Genomic DNA, 25,568 nt, shown 5'->3' with positions numbered 1-25,568 from the left:
GTTTTGGAAACACATCTAAATAAATATTGCAAGTTACATTACTAATTAGAGTTAATCATGCCATTTAATCTATTCAACATATATTAAAAGCACACACAACACTTGTTATAATGATTGTAACACAATAAATTATATTATATTAATATAGTGCAAATATTAGTCACACAATAAAGAGGGGTTAAATAAATAGTTTAATTTTGTTGTTAATTCACCACCTGTGCTGATGCATAGAAATTTGTTCTATTTAATTATAAAAATTAGTATAATTATATTTTAACTTGTTAGCACTCTGCTGAATAAATTCAATCAACACTTGATCCGTGCTGTTTGGCACTGCTAATCTTCATAGTTTTTATAAGATAATTTAATTACCTTAATTATTCATTTATTCGTTTGTTTATTAACTATCAAGCCATTGATTGTAGTTTTGTATATCACTTAAATACAGGTTTCATTGCATATTAGATTTAGGTTTTTTGTTTTTTTTTTTTTTATTTGAAATAAATCAATATGTTCTTCTTTTTTTTTTTTTAAAGTAATTGTACACTCCTCGATAATTTATTTTTACTATCCTTATTTAATTAATTTATTATTTATAGAAGTAAATTTGAATTTTGTTTTTATTGTATTTATATAAAATATTAATATTTTAAAATTTAAGTGCAAAAATAAATCAATAAATCATCAAAATTTATTTTTACTTTTATCTTTTTTGTTGTTATTTTAAAAATCATCAGGTCCAATAAGTACACTATTTTTTAATAAAAACATATCGTTTTATCGTATCAAATACAATATCAAAATATAATATAAATTAAAATAAAAAATCAATTTTAAACAAAAATTAAGAATGTATTATTTTACATAAAAAAATTTAAAGTTTTACTATTTTGATTATGCAATTTTTTTATTACAAAATATCTTATTATATATTATTTTAATATTAAATTCAAATTATTTTCTTTTTTTAAATATACGAAAGAAACGCACCCTAAAACTTTTTCACTCATATTATTTATTTATTATTTTTTAAAATTAATATTTTCGTTTTTTTTTTAATCGGAAATTTTTTAAATACAGTAATATTTTGGATATACTTAAAAGTTTAACGGAGCACAAAAAATTTTTGATAATTGCTCAACAGGAAACCAAAAAAACTGCGCATTTCTGAGCTATCTGGGATTCTTCTACAATTGAAGCAAGTCCCTCCGAATTCCGCCTGAGCAATCCGACGGCGACCGTCGCTCGTTGATCCCCGGCCATTGGATTAGATGACTTATGTCGCCGGCCTTAGTTGACTCCGCAGCGCCGCCTTCATCTGGTTACGATCAGATATTCATTTCCTCTGCACAATAGCTCCGCAAGCCTTTCAGATCAAATGGATCAGAATTTCGGCTTCAATTCGTCGTCATTGGGACCCTCGACACCCGCTGCTGGACTCTCCCGCGCGGCGCGGTTCGCGAAGGTCCGGAAACCCTCGACCGGCCATCGTCCCAATTCCAATCTAGTCCGCCCGGTGTGGCAGCCGAGTGGCATCGAGTCCTCGCACAGTAATTCAGGGTTTGACACTGCCAAACCCTCTTCTGAGTCGAGTGTGGATCGTGGATTTGTGTTTGGTTCCAATGATGGTGGTCGTGCTAACCCTAGCAGCATTAGCAGTAGTAGTTCTTTATTTGGTGAAACTGTTGCGGATAGCAGTCTGGAAACAGGTAAAGTAGTGGATGAGATGAGGAGATTGAATATTGATAGGGGAAAGGCTTTTTCGAATAGTAGTCACAGTACCACAGGCCATAATCCAAATTTGATGGGTACCGGTCGCTCAATTAGAAGCGTGGATCAGATCATGGATTTTGGATTGCCTGATGAGATGAGAAGGTTGCACATTGAAAGATCCTGGAGTGTTGGTGGCGGAGGTGATGCTGACCATTTGGATTTTGAGCTTCCTAACAAGATGAAAAATTTGAATGTTGAAGATTCTTTGAACCAATCAGTGAAAGAAAAGGTCTACAATGCTCGTCCCAGCGACGTGTATGGAGAAGAAGACAGTGGAAATGCCAATGTGTCAGCTGGCTTGAATGCAACTGGAAATGACACTGCTCACCTTAGGCCCGAATCAAGTTTGCATTTTGCTGCAGAAGCTGTGAAGGGCATGCATGCTATGGGTGGTGAAAGTTTGCAAAATGTTTCTGAATTGTTCAATACTAGTTTTAATTTTCAAGCTGGATCAAACAGCAGTAATAGTGGTAGTCAAGGGAGTTTGATACAAGAACAGGATTCGACTTCGTCAACATTGGGTGGCATTCATTTCAAACCATTTGGGAGGGTCCCTGAGATGCCATTTGTGAGCCAAGATGAAAAGAAAGTTGAGTTTAGTTTCACAAGCAAGTTGGGTAGTGGGATACCGCAGCATGTGGAGTTCAAGACACCAGATCCAATTGGAAACAAAATATTTGGCCTAAACAGAATGGTCGATACAAAGAGGGAAATGGCTAAGGAAGGTGGATTAAAGAAAAAGAAGGGCAAGTGGAAGAAGCCTAATCAAGTTCCGACCAAGTTACCACAAGAATTTTTATTTCATGATAATTTGGCAGAAAATACAGAATCTTCAGAACAATATTCGCCCATGGACCTTTCCCCATATGAAGAAACACTTGCTGATAGTACTTTTTCAAGAGAGACCTCAGTGGCATCTGAGGAATCTTCTCGTCTTGATGAAATAAATACATCATGTGAAACAGGCCTAAATGTTTCAAATGACGATGTTGATGATGTTTTAATTTCTGCAACCAAAGACTTGCATATAAATGAATATGATGTAGCAGGCAATGAAGGGCTAAATGAATCTATTCATTATGCAAATCATGGTATTAGGGTTGAGAGTCCTGAAGAAGGTGCTGTATCAGGGGGTGAGACTGACAGTTTCAAGTCTGCTGCTGATGAGTTGGATTACAGTGTTGACTCCTTTGTTACTGCAGCTGAGACTGAAGTAAGTTCCAGCTATAGTGAGAGACAACACAGTGATGGAGACCAGTTGCAGAGTATGTTCACCTTTTCTGCCTCTTCCTCTTCTGTCAATGAGGTTCCTGCATCAATGCCTGCCCAGAAAAAGAAAAATCGGGTCAAATTCAGCCACGATTCATACAGCACCGCTCCAAGTATCAAAGTTTCACAGGCATCTTCAGACTTACCTTCATTTCAATTTTCTGGATTTCCGGCAGCATCTCCTCAGCAAGGTCACAGTGGTCACTTCCCTGAGTTGGGCTCAAAAATGGATAAGGCTGAGCAAGTCAAGGAATTGGGAACTAAGCAAGATTCTGCTACAGTTTCCAATATTGCTGTTCAGGAATCTTGTGAGAAATGGAGGTTGAGGTGTGAATTCATTCACCTATGCTTTAAGATTAATGGAAAAATTGTACTTTTGGTGTTGTTTCTACTCTATATTCAGTATGATGGCTGTTTGGTTTTGGTTTAGTGACATCAGTAGTTTCTTGTATGATTGATATATGGGTTTGCTTCTGATGTTATTTAATGTCAGGGGGAATCAAGCCTATGCTAAAGAAGATTTCTCTAGAGCTGAAGATTGTTACACTCAGGGAATTAATTGTATATCCCCGAATGTGACATCTAGAAGCTGCCTCAGGGCTCTAATGTTGTGTCATAGCAATCGTGCTGCAACACGCATGTCACTTGGAAGACTGCGAGAAGCATTGGAAGATTGTTTAAGGGCTTCTACAATAGATCCAAATTTCCTCAAGGCGCAAGTTCGGGCTGCAAGGTAAGCATGCTTTTAATGTTTTTTGGTTTTTAAACAATGGCCCTGTATTACACCATATTTCTTGATGGACTATGCATAATGTTACCTCTTCTTAGCCCTGCAAAACTTGTAGCTTGGAATTAGTTTGGTTTGGACTCCAGTACGATTCAATTATTTGGTGATATGTTGAAGTAGCATAGTTGACTTGCTCTTCTACAGCTTGAATCATTTGGACTTGGCTCATTGTTTGAATTGAAACCGTTGATAATTTAGCTCCATTTCTAATGAATTCTTTTTTTTGTTTTTCAGCTGTTATCTATCCCTAGGGGAAGTTGAGAATGCAGCTCAGCATTATATGAAATGTTTGCAAGCAGGGCCTGAGGTCTGTGTGGACAGAAAGCTTTTAGTAGAGGCTTCTGAGGGCCTTGAGAACACGAAGGTATTATAATCTGCATTATTACAGAATTCCTTTATATTATGAAACTTTAGTTGGAACTTGGAACAACGTTTTGTCTTTCACATTTCACCTGCTGCTAGATCACTTATGAATAGCTTAATAAAGTGGCTGGCGCACGTCATACCTGTCAATTCTCTGCATCTTTCTATATCTGTAAGTTAGATGTAGTGTATGGAGGAAGCTGTTGTGTATGATGATTCCTAACATGACATTTGTGTGCCAGGCTTCTATGTTCTGTCAAAAATTAGAAGTGTTAGTACTTAAGAATAGCAGATAATTTTGATATGAAACTAATTTGTGGATAAGAGGCTGAAGTTTGCTGTATATTATAGGTACACTTAACACTTTTGGCTTCTCACCATTATCATGAAATAATATAAGTTGAGATTAACCTGATATCCTGATCTACCTGCAAGTATTTTACTCGGCAGTGATTTTTTTTTAATCTCCCATTATCAATGCTTGAACCCCTTCTATCTCCATCTTTGAAATTGATGATGACCTCAATATTGTTCTATAAACTGACTTGGTTCAGGTTCAATTTATTTATTTTATTTTTATTTTTTTAAATATTGATGCTTCTGAAACTTCTAGGAAATGTCTTTTGTTTTGAACTCCTATGTAAACTTTTATTATCATGAATTTTCAATCAGGATATATTTCACCGGGGATCAGATTGAACATGCTGGCCCTTGCAAGACTTTTTTATTTTTGGAAGTCATGTTATTAATGCTATGGGGCAGTGAGAATTGCCATAAGTTTGCCTTAAACTATTGATTTTTTATTTACCTTTTTTTCCCTGTGAACTATAAATTACTATACTTAATAAAATAAGCAATGCTAAGATAAAAATGGCTTCCAGAAAGTTGCAGAATGTATGAAGCAAGCGGGAGAACTTTTGAGACGAAGAACATCCAGTGACATTGAACATGCTGTTGGTGTGATTTCAGAAGCATTGAGGATATGCACTTATTCTGAAACTTTGCTTCAGATGAAAGTGGATGCTCTACTCATGGTATGTAACTTGTATTAGGAGAAAAAAAACACATTTCTTTCCAGTGGTGTATGGAACCTGTATCTTTGTCTTCTGTTTTTGTTCAATACCTTATATTCTTATTTTCATAACAGCTGAAGAAATATGAAGAGCTAATTCAATTTTCTGAGGGCATTCTTGCTTTGGTGGAATCAAATTTTCTGTTATCTGGTTGTTCTTTGCCCTTGGAGCTTCATGGCTCTGACTTGCAGAGGGCTCCTTCCTTCAAGGTCTGGTGCTGGTCACAGATCATTAACTCCTACTTCTACTTAGGAAAACTTGATGATGCCCTCGGTTATCTTAAGAAGGAAGAGGAATCAGTTTTACTTGTGGAAAGGTAATATGCACTATGCTCAATTGTGTCTATATATATGCTTCACTCAATTAGGGATGACGATAGGGTAATGCTGTGGCCTGACCTACTGAGTTTTCAGTGGTTCCAGGACAACCACTAAATGTAACTTGTTAGATCCAATAATTCATTTAGAATAATTAATGCTATTGGTCCCTTCCTGCTCATTTTGTGATTGCCTATGGCTTTCAATCAACTTAGTTAACAACTCTTATTTTTTTATATTTTTTAGTTAATGTTTTTTAATTCAGTTGGAGCGGGCCCAGGTTGAAACACGTCCTAGGTTCTGGTTAATATTTATTTCCCTAAACTGAGACCAAATTATTGCTATTGCTATCCCCATTCCAATTGATTGTATTGCTCTGGTGGCTTAAAGTTTGCTTGGAAATTTGACTTTTCAGACGCGAAAGCAGAAAACTTGAGTCCATGATTCCACTTGTCGGTACCATACGGGAGTTGTTACGCCACAAGGTAGGCAGTCTCTTGGATAAGCAAATTATAAATTGTGTTCTTCTAGCATTTGATATATGCGTTGTAGTTGGGAACATGAATTTGCTTATGCTGTAAGTGCAACCAAAAATCTGTGTATAAATCAACAATACAACAATTGTACATATGTAACTCAAGTTTATTGTTACTGACTTAGTACACAACAGTGTTCTTTATGCTAGAGAAATTGTCATAAATAGCACATTAAAAAATTGCAGAATGAGTTTACAAATAAAAATTGTTTCTCAATATGGTATGGGCTTAGGCTTATTGGCATTGTTACCCTGTCAGTAGATAGATGCTTAAACCGGACCAAACATTGACTGTAACATCAGTTAAACGCAGGTAACATATTAAATTATCTTTTTAAACAGTTGGAACTTACATGGTTGCAAATATGATGCTGTTGTATGTGATGGTGATATCCATTCAACTTATACTACATCCTAACTTAGCAGCAATGTCATCCAGTAGGCTAAAACTTATAAAATGCTGAACTGCTTTTATGTGACTAGCGGATGACATTTTGAACAAATGATATGGAGTTTCTTCTACTCATTATGCCCAACAGGATATTATTGATTGATTGAGAATTGAGAGTGCCTTCTTTATGTGCAATCCATTGACAATTCTCTTTTTTTCTTCACTTGCCTCTTTGTTCAAGTACTAACATAGATAAATCAGTTTTGCTGCTTGTTAACGGAAACTATTCTTTTTTGTGTGTGTGTGTTTAGGTTGCAGGAAATGAATTATACAAATCAGGAAAATATGCTGAAGCTGTAGAACATTATACAGCAGCTATATCATGCTCTGTTGAGTCGCGCCCTTTTTCTGCTATATGTTTTTGTAACCGTGCTGCAGCACACCGAGCTATGGGCCAAATTATAGACGCCATCTCAGATTGCAGCCTTGCCATTGCTCTGGATGGAAGTTATCACAAGGTTTTCTTCGAAACATTGGCTTGGTTTGGATTTGTTTTGGGGTTTTGGTGTTCTGGGAACAATAAACATTGGAACTGAAATAAAATTTTGATATGATCCTTTGGATGGAAGATTAATTTGAAGGTAAAACTTCAACTGAAAAATGAGTTTTTGATCACATGTTCTTAAGGGGAAAAATATTGATGAATAGCGTAGATAAGATTATCTCAAATTAGCTACTGCAAATGTTTTGTCATAAGTGATATCTATCTAATCTCTGAATTCTAGTCAATGAAGTTAGTCAGTCTGGCATTTTATGTATTGCTGTCCTTCTTGGTGTGCAACAGTTGGGTTGAGTTTCATGATGAAAACTGACCACCTGTCATCGTAAACATCACATACTCGTCCAGTGGAAATGTTTCCAAGTTCTTTCATGGATTTTGTTGAACCTTTAGTGACTGGCTTTCCTCAATGATGAGCAGGCACTCTCTCGAAGAGCAGCACTATATGAGATGATTAGAGATTATGAACAAGCAGCAGGGGATCTTCAGAAACGTGTATTCCTTCTCACAAACGAATTAGATAAGAAAGCTGATATATCTGGAACATTGGATAAAGTGGACTATTTGAACGAGCTTCAACAAGCTCGGCTTAAACTTTCAGAAATGGAAGCAGCTGCCCAAAATGAGATTCCCCTGAATGTGTATCTTATTCTGTAAGTACACATAACTATCATTCAGCAACTCTGTTGAATGTGAACTGTTTGCCATGTTTTTGAAAGTTTACAATCTTGGCTTAAATCATATGTCGAACCAAAGAAGGTAGGAAGTAATTAGATTTCTAATGCCATAAATTTCAATAATAGCACTAAAAATCAATTAGATGTATTCAGATACTGTTGTAAGAATACTAGATTAATATTTGTTGAAGCTTGAAGGGTTCTCAGATGCCTATGGAACAAATGAATCCAGTTGATGAAAGTTTTAACTCTTCTAAATTACAGGACTTTAACATAGGAATTAAGCAGTTTAGAGCAATTATAGTTTATTTCATGACTTTCTGTCTCCTGAAAGCTGCTTCGATGTTCTGAGTTTCATATTCTGTCTGTACTGTCGCCATTCTACATGTAATGGAGCATTTTCCTGTGAAAAATAGGTTGACATTCTTATGTGATAAAATCATTGTATAAGTAATCCAACTGTTATGCTAAGTTGATAATTCGACTGCTTTTTGCATCCCAGGGGTGTCGATTCATCAGTCACTGCATCTGAAATTAAGAAGGCATACAGAAAGGCTGCATTGAAGTATCATCCAGACAAGGTATTGATATATAACCTTTGCTTGGGTGCTGCCGCGCTTGTTTGATTCATTCATTTAAATGCAAAAGGCTAACCTAAAGTACATTTTAATTGGATGGTACAGGCTGGTCAAATTTTCACAAGAAGTGAACATACAGATGACGATATTTGGAGGGAAATAGCAAATGAAGTGCATAAAGATGCAGACAAGCTATTCAAAATGATTGGAGAAGCATATGCAGTACTTTCGGACCCTGTCAAGGTATCTTTGATTCATCGAAACCTAAATTATCTTTTACCTACCATTAGTTTTGCTGTGGTGCTTAATTTAAGCCGAATTTGCTTGTTGCTGGGATGATATATATACTGAAAAAGTGGGTCATGTCGTAGCCTCGTAGCTGATAAGAGTAGTTATTTTATTACATGGCAAGGTAGCATACTTAATAACAAAATTGCATTTGAATGTGAAATTGAAATTAATGAGACCTGGGGTTCACATTGATGGAATAAAGCAAATTACACCTCATGAAATTTTTGTTTCCTTACAAAAATAACCATCAGTGGGAGGTAAAAATTTAAGATTTTATTGGAAAATGAGAATATTTATTTTTTCTTCTGCAGATTCATCTATAAGATACACATTTTACAAATACAAAAATAATGTCATTTACTTATCGAGTGCTTTCCCCTTGCAGCGATCACAATACGACCTTGAAGAAGAGAGGCGAAATGCACCCAGCAGAACCCATGGCGGAAATTCCTCCAAAGGGTATTCTGATTTCCAAAACTACGCATATGATAGCAGCGGCAATAGGAGACACTGGCAAGATGTTCGGAGATCATATGGGAACCCTACGCGATGGTCCAAAAGAAACCAGTACAATTGGTACTCATGAATGCTTCATTTGGGATGAAATCCTACTGATTCCTGTTGTAACAACACAGCCTTCTTCTTCCTCTCCCCAAATAAAATATTCATTTCGACAAAACCGAGAAGAAGACTACAGGTAGCTGATTCCTGCCAGGTATATACATACACATAATAGCCCTTCAATGCTTGCCAATTTTGCGCGGATTGACGAAATTTTATGAGAGAACAGGGACAGGAGAGGTGATATGTGATTGTATTAGGGAGGATGTGTGTATGCTTGTATTGATTTGTAGAGTATATCACATTGTTGTACAGTGATATATATGCTTTTTCGATGAATTTAAAGTTGGAACCAAAATTGAGCAACTACAATTATTTGTTTTTATTGTTGTATTGTAGGATAGTGAATTGTATTGTACTGTACTGTACTGTATACTATGCTTGATTCCTTTATATTTGCTCCACCCATTCATAAGAAGACACGTGTCATACAAAATCCACGTCAGCTGCACTTCTGTGCCTTTGTTTATTAGGGCTTTCTCTGCACAAACACACACCAAGAAATCATTTTCAAAATTGCCTCTGCTCGTAGAATGAGAAATTTCCTTTCATTACTCTGCAAAATTAAGCGATCGTTGTATGCAGACATCGGTCATCGTTTCTGCAAATTCGTCATGAGGAAGACAACGCCACAGCAAAGCAGCACTGTCATCGTCGACTCTTCAACAGCAAGTTCCGTACAACACTGGCAAAGCTTGGAGATCGCCGGAGACATTCAGAAAATCTAATTCTCGCAATAATTGTATGAGGTCTTTAATCTACTACTCTGGTTTTAGTTCCTTTCTATATGAGGTGGCGGTGTGCAGGAATTTCCTGATAGTATATCTATTCTTATCTGTTTTAATTTCTAGAATTGGAAGTATAAGGATTTACCAACGGATGAACATACTAACTGAGTCTCACTCAACGCCAATTCAATTCTTCAGTTAAAGTAAAGCCGACGGGATGGTGATTGGACCGATTGAAGTGCTAAAGGAGCTGGGACCTTGGGTCCCGACTGTGGAATGGAATGGAATGTATCTCAAGTTTGTTTTTTATGGAGTGTATTGTTGTAAGTTTTAGTGCTTAATTTTGTAGATTTTGTTTTGTTTGTTTGAATCGTAACTTTCGGATTAATTTAAAATAAAATATTAATTTAAAATTTTATTTAAATAATATTTTGATTTAATATTTTATAAGAATTTAAAAATATAAAAAAACAAAAATATATATTAATTTAAATTTGAAATAATAAACAAACAAATTCAAAATTCATTATATTTATTCCATTTAATATATTTTTATAACTTTATATATTTACGATAAATAAATATTTAAAATTATAAATACTATACAAATCTATGATGAGCATATTATATATCTATTTGATTTATTTTAAATCAATATTTTAAACAAACACCATCGTAATATCTTATTAAAAATTATAAATATTTGATACAAAGATTATCTCCTAAATCCCAACTGTTTCCGTGTCCGATCTCCTAATTTGCTACATCCAATCAAAAAGAGCCACGTGTCATTAAAAAAATTAGTGTCAGCCTGGACTTTGTTTGCCTATATATACACCTCTTCGCTGCACCGACTCACCACCGTATACACACGTTGATAGTTGTTTTATAATTTTTTGATCGCCGGTAGGAATTCGACGACGAGATTATCATTGATTTCTGCAAATTAATTAAATTAGTCGTCATGATGAGGACAGCACCAAAGCAGCAGCACTATCGCCGTCGTCAGCAACCACTTCCGTACAACGCCGCCGGCAAAACTTGGAGAGGATCGCCGGCGACATTCAGAAAACCTAATTCTCATAGTAATTCTACGAAATATTCAATCTACTAGTGTATATTTGTTTTTGTGAGATAATTTGAAATGATATTTTTTATGTGAGGTATAAGAAATTAGTTGAGGAATATAAGAATAATGAAAATGTCTTACGGTGTGTTTCCTAAAAAAAAAATGAGGCAAGATAAATAAAAATAGTCTTATTTTTCTTGTTTATTTGAATCCATAAATGGAACTTGAAAAATAAATCATTTTTATTTCTTTAAATTTTCAGTTTTACAAAACAAGAGAATTAATTCTTTCTTTCCAATTCAATTATGTCTGTCCTGTAATTTCATTCTTTGTACCTAAGGTCATCTTAATATTTTTGAAAAAATATATTTTTTATTGAAATATCTATTTGAGGATTATAAAAAAAACATAGAAATGGGTGTATTTTTTTTGGTTGAGTTTGAAAATTTTTGGTTTGAATTTGATATTAAAATAATATTTGATGGGATGTTTTGTAAGAAGAAAAAATATACTCCCTCCGATATTTAAGGAGATGATGTTTAATTAGTTAATAATAATTAATTATGATATTATTATATATTTTTTAAAATAATTAATAATATTTATATTTTTAAGTAAATTTAATATATATGATTAAAAAAATTAAAATATATGTTTAAATATTTAAAAATTATATAGCAATTAAAAAATATATGTAATATGGATATCATTTTGTAGAGAATAAAATTTTCTATAATACAATTAAATAAAAAATATTTTTGTTTATTTATAATTTAACATAAATCAATTTTATAAAAGATGTGTAGTTTTAAATATAGGTAAAAATATTTATTTTTTTTGAGGATAAATGTAGAAATAAAGGGGTTTTAAGTGGATCCTGCATCATTTATGACGTTGTATATTACGTAGTTAATTAAGTTGATTTATATTTGTTAAATATATTTTGAATTAATAATTTTTACCAAAAATAGAAATGTGTCAATTGTTTTGGGATAGACAAAAAAATAAAAATAGTGTCAAGTGTGATTGGAAAGAGGGAGTATTTTTTTGGAAAAATGCAGAGAGTACAAACAGTAATTCTTTATGGTGATATTTGCGCGTCAATCCGGCCATGCAAGTAATTTAATTATGTGACTGAGGATTATTTCTACCAGATATTTTTAATTAATATCTTATTTTGATTTAATTAAATTTCAAATTTATAATTTATATATGCATGTAATTACAAAGAACGGTTATACTGAATGATATATATATATATGTTGATTTTTTACAGTGGTTTGGGTGCCGGCGGTTCCTAAATGGGAGAAGGACTTCTGCCGGAAAGTAGGCCAATTCGAGTGGCGCAATTTCGTCGAAGCCAAAAACAACGCTATATCGCTCGCCGTCGACCTCTGGGATGACTCCGCCGCCGGTGATGCTTTCCTCGCCGCCAAAAGTAGCTATTACGCGCGCCACTGCGGCGGCGCCGCCGATCAAGCCACACCTCAAAACCCTAATTTATACATCGACGAAATTGTCTGGGAAGAGCCCCGCGGCGACGGCGACGGAGATGATGGAGACGAGGATTTTCTGAGGTATAACGACGAGGAGTGTATTGCCGGAAAAATTTGTGAGATCCCGGTGGAGGAGATTAAGCCGGTGGGATGGGATCCGCCGGCTCCCCGATTTGCCCCTGGGTTTGATCTTGAAGGAATGGTGATTGGACCCGATTGAAGTGAAGGAGGGGCTGGGAGTATGGGTCCCGAGCTGTGGAATGAATGCATTCGTTGATGTATCTGGAGTTAGGGATGAATTTAATTTTTTGAAAATTGTGATGATTGGTTGTTTTTTATTGTATTTAATCGTATTCGTAAAAAATATGCTCATTTAGTTTTGAACACGAATTCTAACATGTTGTGTATCTTTTATTTTTATGATAACAAAATTAAAAGATAACATTAAAAATATATTTATTTTTATATAATTTTTTTATATATATCATTCTATTATTATTATAAGATACTAATTAAATTATTTTTTTAATTTTTTTTAATTTGTATTACAATTTTATATAATATTTAATATTTAAATATCAATACACAAAAATTAAATGAACTTTTAGAATCGAACAGACGGAGATAGTAGATTAAAAATGATAAATGTATATATGATTTTAGTTGCCATATTTTTTTAATAAAAGGAGTATTAATTAATTAATTAATTAATTAATTAATTAAAGAAGAAGAAGAAACATATAGTATAATGTTTGAATTTTTATCAATGTTTTAAGAAAATTGTAATTATAAAAATGCCAAATTTATAATCTTATACAATTCGGTTTTAAAAATATATTGACTAAATTAAAACCAAGAAGTTGGAGAAATATTTGAAAGTTAATTGAACTAAAAAGATTTTATCAATCTAATAAATGAGTCTCAACAATGTTCATATGTTGTTTAGGAATTATATTTTTGATATATAATGAAAATAAAAATATTTAGATCTCACTTATTGAATTTATTGTTTAGTCGGAACTTAAATTCGATGTGGCTTTAATAAAAATATCAAATATATTTTTTGATCTAAACTTATGTTCGTTACCATTTAATGAAAATATTTATTTACATCTCATATACAAATATTTAACCGTTCGATTCAGAACATAAGTTCGACTTAAATAAATACGTTTACTTCTTATTAACTAATCTCACTGTTAACACCTCACTTGATTCGATGAATTTGTATTTGATGATATATTTTAATTAAATTGGTTTGAAATTTAAATATATTATTTGGTATTACAAAATATTTAAAGAAAATAGATTAAATTTGAAATATGCTCTTAACATCATAATTGAAATTCACTGTATTATCAAATTAAATTATTTGATTTTAGAAAGTAATTTATATTTGTTTTAGACCAAATCAACCTAACCAAGTAATTAGAATTAGGGATTATTAGTAGATCTTAATTATATAAAGTTGTAAGTGTTATAAAAGCTATTTAATTTAATTTTTCTATTTTCAAAATGAACAGTAAATAACATTTAAACAAAAAAAAATAAAAACTTTCATTTCATTTTAACATTAACTTCTTATACTTAATAAAATTATTGAAATAATTAGGCAAGTTTTTTTAAAAAACAATATGTATGCAAGTTAATCTAGATAAAATAATAATTATATATCCAAATTTTGTTATATACACTATCAATATTTTTTAAAAATTTAATTTATTAATTATAATACAATATTAAATTTTATATAATTGGTCGAACATAAATTATGTTAACTATAATATAATATAATAATCGACAAAATTAAATAAAATTTAAAACCATTTCATCTAATTATATCGCTAAGAATCCCAGTAATAAATTGAATTAATTAATTATATTAATGACAAATGACAGTAATGTTTTTACTAAATCCTCTATCTATAATTCCTAATTTCCCAAATTAATACAAATATTATCTCCTAATCCCAACGGTCTCCACGTCCAATCCTCTAATTTTCTACAGCCAATCATATCAATACACGTGTCATTGAAAATCCACGTCATCCCGCCCTTTGTTCGCCTATATATATATATATTGGCCTCTTCTTTGCACCGCCTTACCACCGCAAAATTATTTTCATAAATCATAATTTCCTCTGCTCATACATTTTGAAATCATTTATTTTCCCCACTATCAATCGATCGTCGACGTTAACCGTTTTTTTTCTGATCGCCGGTAGGAATTCGACGGCGAGATTTTCGTTGATTTCTGCAAATTAATTAAATTCGTCGCCATGATGACGACAGCGCCAAAGCAGCAGCACTATCACCGTCGTCAGCAACCAGATCCGTACAACGCCGCCGGAAAAACGTGGAGAGGATCACCGGCGACATTCGGAAAACCTAATTCTCATAGTAATTCTACGAAATCTTCAATTTACTACTCTCTCGTGCTTTTTATTAACTTAATTATTAAGAGAAACCGTTTTCTTTGTTCCTGTTTTTTGACCTTATTATTTAGTTCTGTTACTTAAACTTTGTATTCGATTAGTTTCATAATTAAATTTTATATTGAATTAGTTTCACAATTAAAAATTTTAGGTCAAATACGAAAGTTATTGGCCTTGTGGCATCGTCTTATGACGGAGATTATGTGAATTACAAGTGGACGTCTACTTGAGGATTATTTTAAAATATTATATTGAGAAATTATACTTAGACGTTTCTCACATGTCATTCACATGCATAATCTCCGGCGAGCCTCGATGCAGCCACGCGAGCACTCTTGTATTTTTAATTATGAGACTAATAAACACATGGTCTAATTCTAGTTTTAAAATGATAGAGTTTCGTACTTAGACTGAAAAATTAAATTTCCATTAATTAATTTATTATATTTTGATTTAATTAATTCTCGAATTTACGTATTCAGATATGCATGCAATTACAAAAAGCGATTATATTGCTACTATTTGAAATTAAATAATTTTTTAATATATATATATATATGTTTATTTTTTTACAGTGGTTTGGGTGCCGGCGGTTCCGAAATGGGAGAAGGACTTCTGCCGGGAAGTTGGCCAATTCGAGTGGCGCAATTTCGTCGAAGCCAAAAACAACGCTCTATCGTCGCTCGCCGTCATCCGCTGGGATGACTCCGCCGCCCGCGATGCTTTCTTCGCCGCCAAAAATAGCTATTACGCGCGCCACCGCGGCGGCGGCGCCGATCAAGCCACACCTCAAAACCCTAATTTATACATCGACGAAATCGTCTGGGAAGAGCCCCGCGGCGACGGCGACGGAGATGATGAATTGTTGAGGTATAGCGACGAGGAGGAGACAGACGAGGAGTGTATTGCCGGAAAATTTTGTGAGATTCCGGTGGAGGAGATTAAGCCCGTGGGATGGGATCCGCCGGCTCCCCGATTTGCCCCCGGGTTTGATCTTGAAGGGATGGTGATTGGACCCGATTGAAGTGTAGGAGGGGCTGGGAGTTTGGGTCCCGGGCAGTGGAATGAATGCAGTCTACGATGTATCTGGAGTTAGGGGACATGAACTACGATGATTGATTATTTTATTGGAATGAAACAAACTAATCCTTCAGTCCCACTAAAAAAACAATTTTATTTTTTATTTTTTATATTTTAATCAAAGTAATTATACATTAATAATAAAATATTTTTAATTTTTATTTAAATTATAAATATATGATTACATATATAATTAATCTATATATTTCTTATACACTCTTCACTGACTAATAAATTAATATTACTTTTATAATTTACTATAAAATTTTATAGTAATTATGATATTATTTGCTTTGTATTGATGATTCATTTTGGACGTATACTTAAGATTATCTGATATATAATTAAAAAAAAAAAATTATAAAATTTATTTGTAATTTATTGTTGATATTATTTTAAAAATAAATTTAATAGCTTATGAAGTCTATAATTTTTTATTTTTTTTTCTTGGACTCCAAAAAAAAATAATAAACGGTCCTCGGTATAATTGTAGAATTATTTTATTCTTCTTCACTTCTCCTCTCTAATTAAAGACAAAATTGCTCATTTTTATTTTTTTTTTTCTCTTTCCATTTCATATAAATCAAACTCACTGCAATTTTTAATATCCTCTCCCCAACCAAGCAGGCCCAAATAGATTATAATTAAAAATATCTCTAATTTAATTTATTTATTTTAAAACATATAAGAAAGAACAAAATATATATTAGCATTCATTTATATGTGATTTAAAAAAAAAAAAAAAAAAAAAAAAAAAAAAGACAACTATAAGATGGTTAAGTATTAAACAATAAAAATTGGTTGGAAGAACAATAGTTTTTGTAATAAAGAAACATCCATTTTGAACAAAAATTATTATATTCAACAACCATTCATCTAAATAAACAACAAAAAAACAAACCCCAACGCCTGATATAACTTTCCCGTCGAGCCTGGTTTGTAGGGTATTAGGTCACCTGCCACACATAATTCGCATAATGTGACTTTCCCGTCGAATCTGGTTTGAAGGGTATTAAATTTGACTGCGGATTCCACGTCATTTAAAAAAAAAAAAAAAAAAACAACAAAAAAAAAAAACAAAAAAAAAAAACAACAATACACAAAAAACCATCCTTATACAAGTGAAGAGCGTCTCTTAATACAAGTGAACTGTAAGAAGCAGCAGGTACAGGTTACAATCCTTATAAATCCGCACAACCAACGAACGGACATACGATCTATCTAACCTAGTGCGTTGATGCAACCGTAGTATATATATCGAGCCTGCAAGCCCCAAATTGCATTGCACATTTTACCGGGGAATGCAGAAATTGCAATTTTGCATAAATATATATATATATATCTCAAGAAGAATGAATTAACTCTCTACACTGAATCATCATAATCACCAGTCGTAGTTTCTTCCCATCCTGTTGTTGCTGTTGTTCCTGCTCGCGTTGTCGAATCTTGAAGCAGAATATCTGGGCCGATGAAATCTTGTTTGCCCATTGGAGGCTGAATCATCATAATTAAGGTTGCGAGGCCTTTTTGAAGAATGGGAGGCGGATGCATAACCGCCATTTGAGCTCGGGAGTTTAGCCCATCTACTCTTAGGGGTGCTTGGAGATCTCCAGTTCTTCGATTTGGATTTACTGTGGTAAGTGTATTCAGGTTCAGAATCAGGATCTTCGGTGATCCAGCCACCTCTGGATTTTGGCTTTTTAGGTGAAGCAAATTCTTGATGCTGAGATTTCTTCTTCCTGCGTGCCTTTGCGAGATCTTGAGGTGCAGATCTTGTGTCCCTTTTATCCCTATTCTTAGAAGACTTCTGTTTTGGTGTTGAAGGTTCCCGATGTCTCTTACCAGCCTGATAAAGACATGAAATTTTAAAACTACAATTACTTGGGATGTATGGGAGAGGCAAATAAGATACCTTGGTTGAATTGGTGCATTCCCGAGCAAAATGCCCTTCTAGACCACATCTGTAGCAAGAATGTGAAGGTACCATGTCCTCTGTATCTCCCGGTTGCCACGTGCACGCCTGCAAAAGTGATAAATGACGAGCATGAAGAGTTGCACATAAACTGGTAGAAAGGAATGATATCATGGCTGTTTGTAATATCTTAATTCGCGACATGGAAACAAAATCATCTTAATTCTTGTCTAATCCAGGTGTAGAATACAAATTGCCAGAGCTGAAAACTGAAGAAAAATAGTTCCTATAATGTAGCATAATTAGCTCGTATAATATCACCATTCAGGCAAGCCTACAGCATTATAAATGTATATGTCTTCTACTGCTACCAACATGTATGTCTTCCTACTGCTATAGCATTGTTGCAATTTTGGGGTTCGAAATAAATGTTTTTTTAAGTTGGGTCAGTTCAAGTTATCATCAATTGAGATCGAAAAGCAGATTGAACTCACCAAACCAGAATGGCCAGTAAGACCACATCTGTAGCATGAAAGCACTTGAGGACCACCATCGCTGTAATTTTTACAACACAGATGACCAAACCTTCCACAAATGTAACATTGTATCTCCTACACAAAAATACAAGTGCGGGGTATGAGAATAGGAAATTTGCTAAACCTGAGAAGAAACTGGCGTAAATCAGTGAACTATCACTAATGATACCTGGAGATCGTCTGAATAATAGTCATTTCTACACGAGAACATATCATGCCCTGGATCTCCACATTTAAGACATATCCTAGAACTTTTGAATTTGTCAGGACAGTCTTTTGCACGGTGACCATGCTGTTTGCAGATAAAGCAATCCCGTCCCTGCAAGATTAAAGAAACAAAAGCAGAAGAATCTAGTATTAAATTTAGTTGCTAGACAAAAGATAGGTACAATTTAATCACTTGAATGGCATTTACTTTATTAGAAAAAACTACAGTAGCAATAAATAATACATGCGTACTATGAACACTATAGTAGTGAGTTTAGATAGATTAGTGAAAAGATTGTTCACTTTAGTCGAATGACTCGAATCTACAAATTTATGAGATGAATTTAAAGTCCAGAAAAATATTCGATCTCATGGAAATAACCCATGCAACCACTATGGAGTCAGAAAACGGGGGTGTAGGAATCGTGCAAATAGTGAAATCCAAGAAGTAACCCCTTGGCCCTTTGAGCACCCACCTTGGAGCAATAGATGATGCATGTGTGCTATGAACACTATAGTAGAGAGTTTAGATAGATTACTGAAAATACCATTCTGAATTCAAAGTCATGGAAAAGCATTTGATCTCATGCAAAGAACCCATGCAACCACTATGGAGTCAGAGAAAATGGAGGTGTAGGAATCGTGTAAATAGTAAAGCACACACCTTGGAGCATTGTTTTGCATTATGTTCAAAGCTCCCACAGACAAAGCAGGGCTTCTTGCGCTTAGCAGCTGTACAGTTGACCGTTGTATGACCCTCTTCCCCACAATTGTAGCATGTTCCCCAACTACTATCTGGAGGATCAAAGTACCTAGGCCCCCTCTGACATCATAATAATTACAATCACGATGTGCAGTTTGTCTTACAAAAACAAAGCTTATCACAAAGTATTTTATCTTACAAGAAGCTTCCTCAGAACAACATTGTCTGATGACTCGGCAGGTTTTGTTTCATCAGCATTAAGTGAGGCATCAATTGCTTTATCAGGCAGTGGCTTCTCATCATCCTTCCCATGATCTCCCTAAGTAAAGTAGAAAAAGAAACAAATAACATCTCAGATCGAGAGCAAGGACGCATAGAGAAGTAGTAAGATCACACTCACATTTAATCAACAGGAAACCTACAAAGAAAGAAGATAGGTTCCCCCAATTAAATCAACTTTAGATAATACTCCCTCCGTCCCTATTTGCTTGCTATTATTTTTATTTTGAGATGTCTCAAAATGTTTGCAGATTTCTTGACTTTATACTGCATTTTTTTCCCTTTTACCCTTATCAATACAATTTATAAAATGGTAAAAGACTATGAAAATTATACCGCTTAACAAGCCATGCCGGAACAAAAACTATCAAAATAAATTGGGACGGAGCTAGTAGATAGTAACACAATGGTAATAATTTAATATGTGAACTTGTGAATGACAAACCCCTGATATATTCTAAAAAATATCATAATTTCAAGCTCCACTAACCCCAACTGAACCAATTTTGATAACAGAGCTTCTAATGCCTGTTATACAAATAGAGACTCAACCCTCAATACTAACAACCAAGACCATCTCCACTGTAGCCAGTTCTGAATCCTATAATATGGATGAAACTTTATCCATCATTTCAGTGTACCTATATCTAGAGCTGTTAAACGAGCCGAGCGAGCTCGAGTATTGGTTGTTCGAGCTCGACTCGAACTTGTTAATGATACAGGCTCGGCTCGACTCGTTAAGAGTTCGAGCCAAAATAGTGCTTCGAACACGGCTCGCTAGGCTCAAATTCAAGCTCGAGCTCGGCTCGTAAGGCTCGAACTTGAGCTCGAGCTCCGTTTGAATTTTATACATATTCTATATGTTTTTTAATATATAAATTAAATATATTTAATTTTATCATAATTTTTTATAATAAAATATTCAAATTTTAATAATAAATATAAATTTTGATATAAACGAGCCTTGTCGCGAGCCAAGCTCGCGAGCTACTCGATTCGTTTAACAGCTCTCCCTATATCTAACTCAATATCAACCATGTCAATAGTATACATACATGGTTATTTAAAAACATACATACATCCGCACAGCAAGTTCAGATCACAATCGTGCACAACTCATGTTATCCACCAAACAGCATCTAACACCCATCACACGCACAAACTAATACATTCTCAAATGCCTATGTCGTGTGGGCAGAAATCTATCAATCGAGCGTATGAATAGCTTAAATCTACTGAATCAAACATGTGTAAACATGAGTCATGAAGCTAAAAGTAGAAGATCAATCTTGAGACAACCAGAACCTCTCCCTAGTTCCCCACAAATATCTCAAAACCGAGTACCTATCAGACTGAAACATAATATTAATCGCTAACTTTGTGCGCGCATAGTTCTGAAAAATTGATCAAATCAATAGCATCCCATTAAACAAGTCTAAAACGAGTGCTTACAGAATCATCAGGAGCTTTAACGTCATGGGTCTTCGCCTTCTTCCTTTTCTCCGCTTTCCTCTCCTCTTCTTCCAACTTCACTACTGTTTCGTTCAGGTCTATACCAGAATCGACATCCACTCCAATTTCGTCGCTCTTTTTCTTCTTCCTTTTCTCCTTCCTCTTCTTTTCTTCCTTCAAAACCGTAACAATTTCAGAAACCCCATCCGTCCGCGGATCATTATTGACCGCTCGGCGCATGGATTTCCGAACGATTTCCAAGCTGAGGTCTCCATTAGCCTCCTCGTCGTCGTAGCTGCTCGCGGAATCTCTCCGCTTCCCCATGTCGTCTTTCGATTGCGCCCTATTGCCCCCTCTTCGATACTCTGCCGCTACAACGATAAGCAAAAATATTATAGTAGAATATCAGGGTCTTGGCAACAATGACAACGTAGGAATCAGCAAGGTCGGAACGATGGGGAGATACAAACCCTAACCCTAAAAAGTTCCCAAATCAGTAATCAGGACTGTAAAAAATTGGGCCCGGATCATCAAACCTTCAGTTTATATAAGCCCAGTCCCAAACAACTTCTTGAAACCGATGAACAAAAAGACCAAAATACCAGCATTACCGTATCTTTAATTGTGTGATTGTTAGAGGGATTTTGCCTAAGATTTACTATTCATTCAAAATAAAAATTTTAAAATTATCTCATCAAACACTATTTTTTTTATATTATTTTAAAAAATTAATTTTATATTCAAAATATCATATCAAAACATATTTATATCACCTAATACGATTCAAAATTTTTACTAAACCTCCAAACAAACACAAAAAAAAAAAAAAGAAAAACATAAAAGAAAAAAAAAATTAAGTTAATATTTCTCATATAATTAAAAAATATATTATTAAAAATAGTTATTATATAATAAAAATAAATATATATTAAAATTAATATAACTAAATATTATAATTAAAATTTAAAATGGAATTAGAGTATATAATTATAATAATAAAAAAATAATAAATTATGTGATGTGGACCAAAATAGAAAATAGACATTTAATTTAGGACAAATAAAGTAATTTAAAATATTTTATATTATACATTTTTGTTTGTTTGTGGATTGGAGAATTTGCTTTTGAATTTTAAATATAAAATTTTAAAATTAAATATTTAATTTGATATAAATGAACATTTACATAGTATTTTAGATATAAATTAAAATTGAATATAATGTAAATTATAAATGAGTAGGAATAACTTACATACACAACCATTAAACAAGCACAATAAACATAAAATATTATTAAAAAATAATAATATTATTACACTAATTTGTCTTTCTATATTAATAAATTTGACAACTTATAGTATTTTTTTCACTGTATACATATAAAATTATTAATATTAAAAAATATATTATATTGATTTATTGACATAAATACTCATTATTAAAAATGGGACATATAAAAAGAAGATAAATGGGCAAAAATACATTCTAGCCACAAGAACATAATCTTCTTATTCTTCTTCTCATCACTGTCACCATTTCTCTTTTTTTCTGTATGGCTTCCATATCCTCTTTAGCTTCTTTTAATTATCCCACCCTTAGATCTCAAATTCGATCGGTAAAATGTTGTCTAAACGATTTACCCATAAATACAAATTCATCGCAAAAAGAAAAATCAAAACTCGAAATTGGATCGCCGATAATAGTTATCGAAGCGCCGCAACTTTTGAAGACGGCCACCTCTGTTCCTTGTTTACGGGCAAATAACAATGTGGTCAAGCCGGGAGATGTAGGAAGGTATGCAATCAAAAATACTATTTCTCATTTCTTATAAGAAGAGTATTATGGATTTTTTGTACGTTGATATTTGACTATTAATTATTATGTTAAAATATACTATAAATAAAAATTTAAAAAAATACAAAGATATCTCTATTTGTCTCTTATAATACAAATACATCTGTAGAGTAAATTATATAAATATATGATTTTTTTTTTATGTTAAATACATTGACGCAAAACGCAAACGATACTCTTCTTATGGACGGAGGTAGTAATATGTTTTTATGATATGATTATTGGTTAGGTGTTATATTTTAAATTTAGTATTTTATGCTTTGAGATGAAGATGAATATTTATGTTACATTTGTACATATTTTGGGACGTTTAATTACAAAGTAAACATTTCATTAAATATTTCACTTTTTTTTTTTTCACAAATACTCTTTTTTTACATAACATCATTACTTTTAACTAATTATAATAAAATATTATTATTTCTTAAACATCGCGCAAAAAATAAATATTTACTTTGTGTATGGTTGGAGGGAGTATTAATTTATCAATAATTGTTTGTTGAATTTGTGAGACTTGTAGGATTGTATCGAGAAAGCCTAAGGATGTGTGGGCAGTTCGTCTCACCGTTGGCACTTATCTTATCGATGGAAAATATTTTAAACCCTTAGAGTTGGATGAATAATTTAATGTATATAGATGATTGTTTGTGTTATTCTATATATGTTATTCCAACGTTTTGTTGTATTGTTTTTTGTTATCATAGTCTTATACTCACTCCGTCAACGGAGAAAGTATACATTTACTTTTGGTGTCGAGTTTAAAAAATAATAGTATTTTAAATATAGTAGATAGGTAAAAGTAGTGTAATGACATTTTTGTCCTTACTTTTTTTTTATATAAAAGTAATGATGTGATGTAAAGTAAGGGTATTTTTGTGGAAAAAAATTGGGTATTTAATGAAATTGTTACTTTATAATTGGACGTCCCAAAATAGAAATATGTATACTTTGTAGTTTGACCGATGGAGTATATTTTTAAATGACAATTTTACATGTTTATTGTTTTTAATTTTGTGTGTTTTTTTAAAATTTATATTTAGGTGAAATGGATAGATGTAAATAAATATAGTATATTCTTTTTGAATGAAAAGTCTATACTCCCTCCCCCTCTCCCATTAAAATGTTACGATTTTCGATTTTCGTTCATCCCAAAACAAAGGTTATCATTTCCTAATTTAATAATTGTATTACCTATCTAGCATAATAAATATCCTTCCAACTTACACTATATTACACAAATGTCATTACTTTTATATTATACAATACTAATAGGGGTATTTTCGTCATTTTCACTAATATTCAAACATTTAAAAATATAAATAATAAATAAATAGACTCTGTAATTCTATAATATTAACCATGTTTTCTAATAGATTGATTTTTGGTGTATGATATGGATAATTATATCAAAAATATAAAATATATAGTTTTAAATTGAATATTTGATTTTTTAATTTTTTTTTAGTAAGTATTTGAATTTATTTATGTTTTTTAAATAAAAGTTTTTGTATTATTTATAATTATTTTTGAAGAATCGCAAGTAAAAATTAGTATTAAAAAAATATGCACTGTTTGTTTGATTGTAATTCAAATTTGATTTGATACGAATATTTATCTAAATATTATTTTGATATAATTATTTTGTTAAAAAATGATATATTACTACTAGAAGTTAAATAAAAATGAATATTATTAATTTTGATATTAAATACTAAAAGACAAACAATGTATGTTTGTTCATTTTTAGTTAATCCTCACGATATTGCATTTACACATGGACATTTGAGTCAAAGTTTATATATCAAGAATTCGGGTAGCGGCTGCGGATTCTCACGTTATTAAAAAAAACTTGACTTTCGACATAAGGTACCTCCGCAGGTCACGAGGGTGAGTCCACCACCACCACCTATGCCCAATGCCACCCAGTCTATTTCACCGTCTAACTGGACTGCCTTTGTGATAGGCGGTACAAGGTGGACAGAGAAGACCCGTTGGTTAGTCCTTGATTTGAAGGGAGGATTGTTGAAGTGCAAAAACTCAAGTTCTACGTTGAAAGTTGCTAAGAAAAATTTCACATTTTATAAGTCCCAAGTGAACTCCACTAGTAACGAGGCCATTTGGAGCAAGTCTAAAAACAAATTCATGTGAGTTATCACTTTCGAAAATATATACATAATAGTTTTAGGATTTATTTTATAGAAATAATCACAAGACGTTCTAAAATAAATCATTTTGTAAGAGTATAACAATTCCATTGTTTATGTTTTTTCTCATTCATAATAAAAAAATGTTTATGAACAAATTTAAAAATATATGTTATTTTTATCAAATATTTTAAAAACAATAAAAACACTTCACAATTTTATTTAAACATAACAATTGATAAAATGATAGACAATACTTAAAAATGTTTAAGGTTTAAACTTATAATTTTACAGTTATTAATTTATCCCCAAACTATAAAGCCATCTATTAAGGATAATAGCCACGTCACCTCCGGCGAGCCACGCGGGCCTCTTCAGCGCCGGAGGACTAAAACAACGAAAATTTTTCATTTATGGAACTAATTTGCGACATGCTCTAC

The 25,568-nt window shown here is 32.8% G+C and overlaps 5 protein-coding genes across 10 annotated transcripts; 4 read left to right on the top strand and 1 right to left on the bottom strand.

The window, feature by feature from the left end:
• Nucleotides 1-1,115: 1,115 nt before the first annotated feature.
• Nucleotides 1,116-10,389, top strand: LOC127259674 (uncharacterized). 6 transcript variants are annotated; one of them, XR_007840545.1, is made up of 13 exons: nt 1,118-3,369; nt 3,536-3,775; nt 4,064-4,193; nt 5,074-5,226; nt 5,340-5,581; nt 5,998-6,067; nt 6,820-7,026; nt 7,488-7,720; nt 8,247-8,325; nt 8,428-8,565; nt 8,999-9,328; nt 9,820-9,976; nt 10,161-10,389. XR_007840545.1 is itself a non-coding variant. In XM_051287186.1 (11 exons), the coding sequence occupies exons 1-11, from the start codon at nt 1,379-1,381 to the stop codon at nt 9,197-9,199; spliced, it is 3,684 nt and encodes a 1,227-aa protein (XP_051143143.1). In that variant the 5' UTR covers nt 1,118-1,378; the 3' UTR covers nt 9,200-9,710. The 6 variants fall into 6 exon arrangements, 2 of the variants coding, with proteins under 2 accessions (XP_051143144.1, XP_051143143.1); XR_007840544.1 differs by having other exon boundaries at nt 10,086-10,389; XR_007840543.1 differs by having other exon boundaries at nt 9,820-9,983.
• Nucleotides 10,390-10,838: 449 nt separating this feature from the next.
• LOC127260020 (uncharacterized) lies at nt 10,839-12,851 on the top strand. Its single transcript, XM_051287653.1, has 2 exons — nt 10,839-11,047; nt 12,308-12,851. Exons 1-2 carry the CDS (start codon nt 10,927-10,929, stop codon nt 12,745-12,747), a joined length of 561 nt encoding a protein of 186 aa, XP_051143610.1. The 5' UTR covers nt 10,839-10,926; the 3' UTR covers nt 12,748-12,851.
• A 1,791-nt stretch (nt 12,852-14,642) lies between these two features.
• On the top strand, nt 14,643-16,116 carry LOC127259980 (uncharacterized). Its single transcript, XM_051287601.1, has 2 exons — nt 14,643-14,927; nt 15,538-16,116. The coding sequence occupies exons 1-2, from the start codon at nt 14,807-14,809 to the stop codon at nt 15,984-15,986; spliced, it is 570 nt and encodes a 189-aa protein (XP_051143558.1). The 5' UTR covers nt 14,643-14,806; the 3' UTR covers nt 15,987-16,116.
• Nucleotides 16,117-17,138: 1,022 nt separating this feature from the next.
• LOC127260077 (protein AIR2-like) lies at nt 17,139-21,630 on the bottom strand. The gene is made up of 7 exons (XM_051287739.1): nt 21,132-21,630; nt 19,600-19,719; nt 19,362-19,520; nt 18,660-18,809; nt 18,449-18,565; nt 17,955-18,062; nt 17,139-17,888 (listed from the first exon to the last, which is right to left on the bottom strand). Exons 1-7 carry the CDS (start codon nt 21,453-21,455, stop codon nt 17,427-17,429), a joined length of 1,440 nt encoding a protein of 479 aa, XP_051143696.1. The 5' UTR covers nt 21,456-21,630; the 3' UTR covers nt 17,139-17,426.
• A 979-nt stretch (nt 21,631-22,609) lies between these two features.
• On the top strand, nt 22,610-23,695 carry LOC127259305 (protein CHLORORESPIRATORY REDUCTION 42, chloroplastic). The gene is made up of 2 exons (XM_051286543.1): nt 22,610-22,924; nt 23,505-23,695. Exons 1-2 carry the CDS (start codon nt 22,683-22,685, stop codon nt 23,605-23,607), a joined length of 345 nt encoding a protein of 114 aa, XP_051142500.1. The 5' UTR covers nt 22,610-22,682; the 3' UTR covers nt 23,608-23,695.
• Nucleotides 23,696-25,568: the final 1,873 nt, after the last annotated feature.

Source organism: Andrographis paniculata, unplaced genomic scaffold (genome assembly GCF_009805555.1).
Source record: "Andrographis paniculata isolate CXL003 unplaced genomic scaffold, ASM980555v1 Contig60END, whole genome shotgun sequence".
Taxonomy (NCBI): Eukaryota; Viridiplantae; Streptophyta; class Magnoliopsida; order Lamiales; family Acanthaceae; genus Andrographis; species Andrographis paniculata.
Note: the sequence above shows the minus strand (reverse complement) of the source record. Positions and strands in the feature narration are given on the sequence as shown.

What these genes read in the sequence shown, in the direction of transcription:
- LOC127260077 (XM_051287739.1), bottom strand. Translation starts at nt 21,455, where the DNA reads ATGGGGAAGCGGAGAGATTCCGCGAGCAGCTACGACGACGAGGAGGCT. An exon ending in TTACTGGCCATTCTGGTTTG is followed by an intron (nt 18,063 to 18,448) that starts GTGAGTTCAATC and finishes TCACTTTTGCAG; the next exon opens with GCGTGCACGTGGCAACCGGG. An exon ending in AATGCACCAATTCAACCAAG is followed by an intron (nt 17,889 to 17,954) that starts GTATCTTATTTG and finishes TGTCTTTATCAG; the next exon opens with GCTGGTAAGAGACATCGGGA.
- LOC127260020 (XM_051287653.1), top strand. Translation starts at nt 10,927, where the DNA reads ATGATGAGGACAGCACCAAAGCAGCAGCACTATCGCCGTCGTCAGCAA. An exon ending in CAGAAAACCTAATTCTCATA is followed by an intron (nt 11,048 to 12,307) that starts GTAATTCTACGA and finishes GATTTTTTACAG; the next exon opens with TGGTTTGGGTGCCGGCGGTT.
- LOC127259674 (XM_051287186.1), top strand. Translation starts at nt 1,379, where the DNA reads ATGGATCAGAATTTCGGCTTCAATTCGTCGTCATTGGGACCCTCGACA. An exon ending in TGTGAGAAATGGAGGTTGAG is followed by an intron (nt 3,370 to 3,535) that starts GTGTGAATTCAT and finishes ATTTAATGTCAG; the next exon opens with GGGGAATCAAGCCTATGCTA. An exon ending in TGGATGGAAGTTATCACAAG is followed by an intron (nt 7,027 to 7,487) that starts GTTTTCTTCGAA and finishes AATGATGAGCAG; the next exon opens with GCACTCTCTCGAAGAGCAGC.
- LOC127259305 (XM_051286543.1), top strand. Translation starts at nt 22,683, where the DNA reads ATGGCTTCCATATCCTCTTTAGCTTCTTTTAATTATCCCACCCTTAGA. An exon ending in AAGCCGGGAGATGTAGGAAG is followed by an intron (nt 22,925 to 23,504) that starts GTATGCAATCAA and finishes TGAGACTTGTAG; the next exon opens with GATTGTATCGAGAAAGCCTA.
- LOC127259980 (XM_051287601.1), top strand. Translation starts at nt 14,807, where the DNA reads ATGATGACGACAGCGCCAAAGCAGCAGCACTATCACCGTCGTCAGCAA. An exon ending in CGGAAAACCTAATTCTCATA is followed by an intron (nt 14,928 to 15,537) that starts GTAATTCTACGA and finishes ATTTTTTTACAG; the next exon opens with TGGTTTGGGTGCCGGCGGTT.